At 42.3% G+C, this 8,931-nt stretch overlaps 1 protein-coding gene across 1 annotated transcript; it reads right to left on the reverse strand.

The window, feature by feature from the left end:
• Positions 1–777: 777 nt before the first annotated feature.
• On the reverse strand, positions 778–1,535 carry LOC148015024 (CDPK-related kinase 5-like). Its single transcript, XM_087665158.1, has one exon. The coding sequence runs from the start codon at positions 1,533–1,535 to the stop codon at positions 846–848; it is 690 nt and encodes a 229-aa protein (XP_087521284.1). The 3' UTR covers positions 778–845.
• Between the last annotated feature and the right edge of the window lie 7,396 nt (positions 1,536–8,931).

The following is an 8,931-nucleotide window of genomic DNA, read 5'->3' on the forward strand; positions in this document are numbered from 1 at the left end:
ACAAGGCACAGAAATAGTTCTCAAGAACAGTTCCTCTGTCAGTGATACTTAACCTCACCACTACCTGAATTTTGCTCTCCTCATCTCTGCCACCCCACAGCAACAGATGTAGCTAGACCTACTACAAGTTGTATATTGCCTTGTGTGTCTGAGTCGAGGCCCTCAAGTGAGGACCCTTTGGGTAACAAAAGAAATTTACTTGCATGGCTGCTTTCGGTAGAAAGTAGGCCGCCTTGAGTGCTGAAGTGCCCTTTGAGATGAGCAGACGTGGCTGTAACTGCTTCCTGACCACTGGTCGGTTCTTTCATGGAGACTTGCGGGGCTGCTTCGATGTCCACAACATAATTTATTTCATGCATGGGTTGTGCCTTGCTTTGTTGTCCAGGGTCTGCTTGTAGAAAAGGAGCAGGGTCTACGTAGATTGTGTGCACTTGCAGAGGTGTCTTTGGTGCCTGGAGAATTTTCTATTCCAAGGCTGGTCCATTCGCACATGCATGCGTATCTTTAACTTGATCAACGAGCAGCGCAGGAATATCAAACCACCGGCTGGAGTTCCTTCTTCTTTGACAGAAGCTCCTTGTGACGTCTGGTGTAGTACAGAGATCAAATTCAGATGAACCATCTTTCTCGCCTAGGAATCAAATTTAGATGAACCATCTTTCTCTTCCTCTGCACCCTTAATTCCCTGCTCTCGTAAAAGCTCCTCCCTGTCCTCCGAAAAGCAAAACGGCCAATAAAGCTCTCATTTTTTCCCACAATAGCCTTAGAAAAGCATTTCTCAGAAAAGCCTGTCGGAAGTTCTCAAGAGTGACACGCCCATCCTTATTAGGTTCTAGCAGGGTATACTAGGCACGAAGATAAACCAACTCATCTTCTGTAAAAGTCCTGGACAAAGCCTTTAAAGCTGCTCGTTTCAAAGGTGACGATCGGAGATAAGCTTTTACCAACTTGTAAACCAATATATCCAAAGGAATCTTATTATCTCCACGAAGCCAGGGGTGTGTTAAAGCCTGAGCAGCTGTCATCCTCTTGCGTAAATCTTTGCACAACAGCCGCTTAACAAAATCCTTAGCTTCTGCAGAGATAGTTGGCCAAGGCATCTCATCAAAACTGGGATCAGCACGGATCACAGCCCGAAATATCCCCGACTCAGTGCGAGCCCAAAAAGGCCGACTTCCACAAAGAAGAATATAAGTAATAACTCCAATGCTCCAAACATCAGCCTCTGTGCTGTATGATCGATGAAGAACTTCAGGTGCAACATAGTAGGCACTTCCCACGATGTCATTAAGTCTCTCCTCTGGCTTGACAAAATCCGACAGACCAAAATCAATAGCCTTCATTGGTGCAGCTTCATCCTTCGTTGTGAAAAGAAAATTCTCTGGCTTCAAATCCCGATGAACAACACCTTGCAAGTGGCAGAAGGATACTATGTTCAAAATTTGAACCACAATAACTTTTGCATCCTCCTCAGAGTATCTTCCGCCCCGTGACAGAATGCGATCCAATAGCTCTCCTCCCTCGCAAAGTTCCATAATCGGCATATCTTGAAATAAGTGTAGCCCATGAGATTGCATCTCGAGTTACCAGTCTACCAAAATTCCTTATTCTTCTCCGTCTTCAGCATAGAATGAAAGAGCAAACATAACAACTAAGTATGTACAAAGTATCAAATCACACACACGACTTTTGGGTGGTTTACACACCTCAAATGCGCAGCAATACGACACCGTACCTCACATAGCTTATGCAACCAAGCTACCTCACATGCAGCCATTGCTACACCCCTGTACTCAGCCTCTGTGCTCGACAAGGCAACTGTAGGCTGTTTCTTGCTGCTCCAAGTGACTGCAGCACTCCCAAAAGAGAACACATATCCACTGGTAGATCGTCTATCAGAAATACTACCAGCCCAATCAGCATCAGTGTATCCATGCAACTGTATCTGAACCCCAGTCTCATAAAATAGTCCATACTGCAATGTGGACTTCACATACCTGAGTATGCGTCTAGCCGCATCCAAATGTGGTTTCCTTGGAGCCTGCATAAACTGACTTACCAATCCAACAGCATAGCTCAAATCTGGCCTGGTAATAGTCATATAAATCAAACTTCCTACTATGCGTCTGTACATAGTAGGGTCTTCTAGAAGCTCACCTGCATCTGTGCTCAGCTTCACATTTTGCTCCAAAGGAACTGAAATAGGCTTACAGCCTGTCATCCCATATTTGGACAGCATGTCCAATCCATACTGCCTCTACAAGAGCTGAATCTCACTTGGTGATCTAATCACCTCAATGCCCAAGAAATAACGCAGCTTTTCCAAATCCTTCATCTCAAACTTCTGCTTCAATAGCATTTTCACATGAAGGATATCTTCATCACTGTCACCTGTCATAATCAAATCATCAACATAAATGACAAGTAGCATAATACCTTTCTCTGTTTTTCTCACATAAAGTGAGAAATTTGCCTTGGAAATCTGAAAGCCAATAGTGACAAGATACTGTCCTATCTTGTCAGACCATGCTCTAGATGCTTGCTTCAAGCCATACAAGGCTTTCTTCAACCTGCAAACAAACTCAAGATGAACAGCATGCACATAACCTGGTGGCTGCTCCATATAGACCTCTTCTTGCAAATCACCATGCAAGAAGGCATTCTTTACATCCATCTGATGTAAAGACCATCCCTTTGATGTAGCCATAGCAATGACTGCTCTTACAGTTGCCATCCTTGCAACTGGACTGAATGTTTCTTCATAGTCAATGCCATATGTTTGTGCATACCCCTTGACTACTAATCTTGCCTTGTATCTGTTCATAGAACCATCTGCATTGTGCTTCACCTTATAAACCCACTTACAGCCAATTGCATTCTTACCTTTAGGCAAAGGTACTAACTCCCATGTAGCATTTGCTTCCAAGGCATCCATTTCTTCATCCATGGCTTTCTCCCATTTTTCTTTTCCCATGGGTTGCTCAAAAGATGTGGGTTCTGGTTCCTGTATCACTTTGACCATATATGCATAGTGAATGGCTGTAAATCCATCATATTTCAGCCTATCCACAGGATACCTAGCTCTCGTAGACCTGCGCAAAGTAGGTTCACTCCCAGGTGCTCTCAAAACATCCCTGGTCTTCCTTACTCCAGGTGTAACAATAGAAGGAATACCCAACTCATCATCAATGCTCTGTTCTGAGCCACTGGATTCACCATCCACATAAGAGTGACCTGCATTCACATCAAACATGGGCTGATCAACCTTCTCTTTTCCTTTTCGTGATACCTGCATACCACTATCTGCATTACTTTGAGAAGATTCTCCTGATCTCAATCTGCCTGTCCATGGCGAAGAATGTGAACCACTGGTAGAGGACGCTCCAGGTCCACTAATATTTTGTGACTGCTGCTGTGAATTCTGTGCAGCATTACCATTTTGTGCATCTACATCATCAATCACATTTACTAGTTTATACCATCTACTCATCTCATCAAAAAAAACATCTCTGCTCACTGTAAACTTACGAGTAGAAGGGTTATAGCATCTATACCCTTTTTGCTGCAGAGAGTAACCAATAAAGATGCACTTCTCAGCTTTTGGATCCAACTTGGATCTCAACTCATCTGGCACATGTACATAGGCAATGCAACCAAAAATTTTCAAATGAGATATATCTGGTTTCCTACCAGTATACCTCTTCTCTGGAGTCATTCCATGTATTGCTGCAGTGGGAGTCCTGTTCATTATGTAGACTGCTGTAGCAACTGCTTCAGCCCAATAAAAATCTGGCAGGTCTTTTTCATTGAGCATGGCACGAGACACCTCTCCAATATGTCTGTTTTTTCTTTCTGCAATTCCATTTTGCTGTGGGGTATGACTGCATGAATATTGCTGCTTTATGCCATGCTCCTGCAAGAACCTTGCAAACTCATTTGAGAGGTACTCTCCCCCTCCATCTGACCTTAGGCATTTTATTTGCAGACCTGTTTCTTTTTCAACCATAGCTTTAAGAGTTTTGAAATGCCCAAAAACTTCACTTTTCTTTTTCATAAAATACACCCAAACTTTTCTGCTATAGTCATCAATGAAAGTAACAAAATAATGACAGCCTCCTAGAGATGCAACTTTAGTAGTCCACACATCAGAGTGGATCAATTCCAATGGCATCTTACTCTCTTGAACATGTCTAGGAAATGGTTTCCTTGCCTGTTTTCCAAACTGACAGGCTTCACATACCTTATGCATTTCTTCAACCTTGAATCTAGGCAATCCTGCAACAATATTTTGGGCCTGCATTGATTTAAGTCGCTGTACATTAACATGACCAATGCGTTTATGCCAGATATCAATATCTGCAACTACACCGGTCCCATGTGCAAACATTGCTGCACTCAATTCAGACATGTCTGCATCCAATGTAAACATTCTGCCCTTCTTCTTTCCTTTTGCTATCAAGCGACCTTTATTTTTCATATCCTCAATAAAGCATCCATGAGGATTAAATCTGACCTGCAAGCCCTGCTCAACCATTTGACCAACAGAAACCAGATTCTTGGTGATATTTGGGACATGAAATACATCGGACAGGTATTTCTTTTTTCCATCCTGCATAGACAAAGGAATTTTTCCAATCTGCACAATCGGATGTGGAGTATCATCACCAGTCTCCACAAATCCTGGTTTTTCCATTTTCCTTGCATCCTCCATCCATTCTGCATGACCTGTCATGTGGTTTGATGCACCTGAGTCAACATACCATACATCATTGCTTTCTTCTGCACTTGTCACAGAATTGTTCATGTGCTGCACCATAAACAAATGCTCATTTCTGTCATCACCCTGTCTACTAGAAGATGCATAATTCCCTTGTTTCAGTTTTCCATTCATGATGTCATTCTGCTTTTTATAGCAGTCTTTAGCCATATGACCCATTTTACCACAGTAGTAGCATTCAACATTACTATTTGCATTTTGACCTCTTTGCCATCCACCACGACCTCTTTGGCTCCCCCTGCCTCTAGAGTTACCACGTCCTCCTCCATAGGACTGGTTTTCTTGAGTTCGCTGCATATTTTGATTTCTGCCACGGCCTCCAAATCGGCCTCCTCTACCTCTGCCTCTACCTCTTCCAGCATTTGAGTAGAAGACAGCTTCTTTTGAAGTTCCTCCTGAAGAAGATGCACCACCATTTCTTTGCTCCTCAGAAATTAGAAGAGCAATCAGCTCCTCAAAATCAGGAAATCTTTCACGAACTGAAATGGATGTCCGAAACTGTGCATAATCCTTTCCTAGACCATTCAAGGTCACAGAAACTAAATCATCATCTTCCACTGGCGACCCGATGGAAGCAAGTGCATCTGCAATCTTCTTCACTTTCATGTGGTAGTCATTGATGCTCATATTTTCTCTTTGCACATTATGCAACTCTTGCTTGAGCTGCATTTTCCTGGCTTGCGTATTTGTGCTATACATTTTTGACAAAGTATCCCATGCCTCCTTTGGCGTACTTGCATCCTGAATATGCACAATCATAGAGTCTGAAATGCTGATAGACAGCCAGTACATAACTTTCCTGGCTCTCTCATGCCATGTTTTAAATGCCTGCATTTGCTGTTGATTGGAAACATCAGGAAGAACTGGTTCTTCTTCATTTCTTGCAACAAATTCCCAATATCCTTTTCCCATAAGGAAATTCGTCATTCTAAACTTCCATGCTTGGAAGTTGTTCTTGTCAAGCTTTTCAGTGACAATCTGTGAAAGAGAATCAGATGCCATTATAGAACACTGCAAAAAATTCTGTCACTGCAAAAAAACACAGCTTCACCCTCACAAGGGAAAATCTGCAAAACTGGCGAAAGTGGTATTTGACCACACAGTCACTTCCTAGTGACGATTTTGCATCAACAGGCAACATGGATGATTCTGTAACTCCCAATGTCTCTGCGCACAAGCATACGATGCAATTTCTACAGTAACTTTTCACCGACTTGTAGAACAGTGGCTGCACAGCATAAAACTGGGCCTTTTTCTGAGTGCGTGCAGAAAACTTCCGCCTCCAAAACAGGCTCCGAAATGGCCTCAAATTAAAAAAACAAGGTCGCCAAGGGTTAAAGCCTCTCCCGCAGCATATACTGCCCTCTTGCTTCACCGCGAAGGGCGTCTCAACCTGAGACAATGCACTCCTGCACTTTCCGACTGTGCTACCTGCAGAGATCTGCTCCCAAAACAGAAAATGAAAGCAACACTGCTCCTCTTACCAGAACACCGCGAGCTTGGCTTGCTTTCTTGAGCTCCTTACCACGAACGAGGCTCTGATACCATGTCAAGATTGTGGGAGAGAAGGAAGGAGTCTCTCTTGAAGCTTTCTTGCTTGCACAATGGGGGAAGACACACAAGGGTGGAGGCTCAAAACAGTTTTCCTCTTCTTAGTTGTGTAAGCCAAAAGAACTCAAGTACAAAGAAATAGAAGAACCCTATATATGGGTCTCAAACCAAACTCAACTAACTAAGGTGGCATACTAACTGAGCCACGAACTAGAGTAGATAAGGATAGCTATCATGTAGCTATTATTCATGGGCAGTGTACCAACCGCGTCTGCAACTGACAAGTAAGTGACATAAATACACAACGGTCACCCTGGCGTATCACGAGTGGAGCTCGATATCTCAACAGTGCCCACATGCAGCCTCTCCCCTCTATCTCTCCTATTTCCCAACATGGCCCCCATCCTCTTCCCTCAGCCACGCTTCGGCTGGGGGGGAAGAGGATTAAAAAAAATTGCATTAAATCCAATATTATCCTCTTGACCTCCTCCCAAGAGGAGGTTCTTATGAAGAAATGTGGGATTCTTAGTCCTTAGACTCGATTGGCCAGTGGAGAGTGTACCATTTAAAAACTGCACCGTCCGTGACCACAATGTCGACATTGTCATTTGCCCGAGACTTCACACAGCCTCATAATATTTTCAGCAAGAATATTACAACTTCTGAAAATTTTGGGCAGAAACATGTACCTAGGGACAAGAACCAACGCTTAGTGTCACTCTACATTATGGCTAGGAGCTCAATAAAGAAATCACCTTGTATGTCCTATCATGACTTGACAAAACAAGTTAGAGCTAGTTAAAAAACTTGAGTATGTGAAGAGAGCACTACTAAAAGAAATCCTGAAACCAATCTAAAACCTCTCAAATATCTCATGGAATCCTAGAAATGGAAGTGGACCAAGTTGCACAACTTGAACCTCTTGTATAATTGGGTCCTTCTAAAGGATTAAGAAACCCCAACGATCAACAATCAAATATATGATGGGTCTTTACATCAAGAGGACTGAGATGATGAATACAAGGATTGCAAATTTAGGAAAGAAGTATATGCCAATGAGGTAGAAAACATTGATTATGACATGGACCCTTGAGCAAATACTGCAGACTCAAAGCCATAAGAGACAGATGCATTGCTTATAATGAATGGCTTGTGAACAATGGGTGATGGAGCAACTCTTCTGATGTGTTGAGTTTGCAAACTCAAGAATAGTTCTTAAGAATGTTGAATCACAAAATGTGGGGTCATCACTCAAAAAATTGACTACATGACACGACTCATCCAAGGTGAAAAGTCGGCTTTGCCTTTAGTGGCCATTTTTGGAGACATTGTTGTCACCAACTCCATATGATGTGACTGAAGAAGGCACAATATTATGTAATTTTTCTACCACTTAGAGGCATTTTGAAGCCTTGTAGTAGTTGCATGGATGAGAAGAATGTGGTAGTTTTGCAAATGATATTTGGATAGTTCATAAGAGAGTTGATCTTGGAAAAAAATACTATTATGATATCAACGTTCTTGCTAGGGTGCCACTAGGATGCAAGCATGGTCATATCAATGTTGCTAAACCTAGATCTATCATAGCAAAAATCTTTGTAAAGGTGCCAAAGGTAGAGTCTAGCTATTTGGGCCAATTGTTCTACCATTTCATAGATGTAGTGGCAACATCAACCCTTCTTTACATAGTTAAGGGAAAGTGGCTTGTGGTTGTTGATCCTAAATGAAGGTGCACTAAGTTTGCGCATGGTGGGTAGGGTAGCTAGGGGTGATGGCTTAGCAAAGGCTCTTTGTGAGGCATTTGAGGCTCATGGTTTATAGTGTCATAAGTATCTCAAGAAGGAATAATAGGAATTCAAGGGTTTTCTTAGAACAAAAAATCATGATAGGCCTAGCTTACTTTTGGGTGTTAATGAAAATAGATGGGCTATGTAGTGTCCAGCATGATGGGCTTTGCAGCTTGGATAATAAGAAGGGGTTGGTGGGATCAACCCATAACTATTCATGAAATGAAGTGGTGGTGCGGGGTTGCTGCTACTATGTTTTTAGATTCTGAGCATCTCTATGGGCTAGTTTAGGGCAAGGCAATGTATCTTGATGTCGTGAGGGTAGTGGCATGGTTTATTTAGGAAGCTAGAGGCACGTAAAACCTTGATAATACCTTTGAGTGCATGGGAGAACCTTATGAATCCATCAAGGTGTTGTTTGTAGTTTGGACACTTGAAGATGAAGCTTACTACTTGTTTGTTTAGGACTATAAATGGTCTTAGAATATTTGGATCTTGCATGAGAAGTAAATAAGGGAATTTTATGGATTCGAGGTAATCAAGAATTGGCACTCTATTGATCATCATTAGACTAAGTTTTGACCTTACATGGTTAGCAACTATGAGAGGAGGGGCATGTCGATTATGGGACAGGTTTGTAGGGGGTGCAGTAGGATAGAAGTATTGATTGGGATGGTCCATAGAGTTAGGACCCTAGAGCTAAAGGCTCGGATGACCCTTACATGATGGATTTCTAAGTAAATGCATTTATCGACATAGTTGACATAGTAGTTTGTGGTAAATTTGAACAAGTAGTCCAGTAGCATTTTGGTTCTA

This window comes from Lygodium microphyllum, chromosome 24, assembly GCF_053477565.2.
Source record: "Lygodium microphyllum isolate KBCC chromosome 24, Lygodium_microphyllum_v1.1.10, whole genome shotgun sequence".
Taxonomy (NCBI): Eukaryota; Viridiplantae; Streptophyta; class Polypodiopsida; order Schizaeales; family Lygodiaceae; genus Lygodium; species Lygodium microphyllum.

Bases quoted from the DNA above. Each gene is read 5' to 3' on its own strand.
- LOC148015024 (XM_087665158.1), bottom strand. From the start codon at position 1,535: ATGGAACTTTGCGAGGGAGGAGAGCTATTGGATCGCATTCTGTCACGG.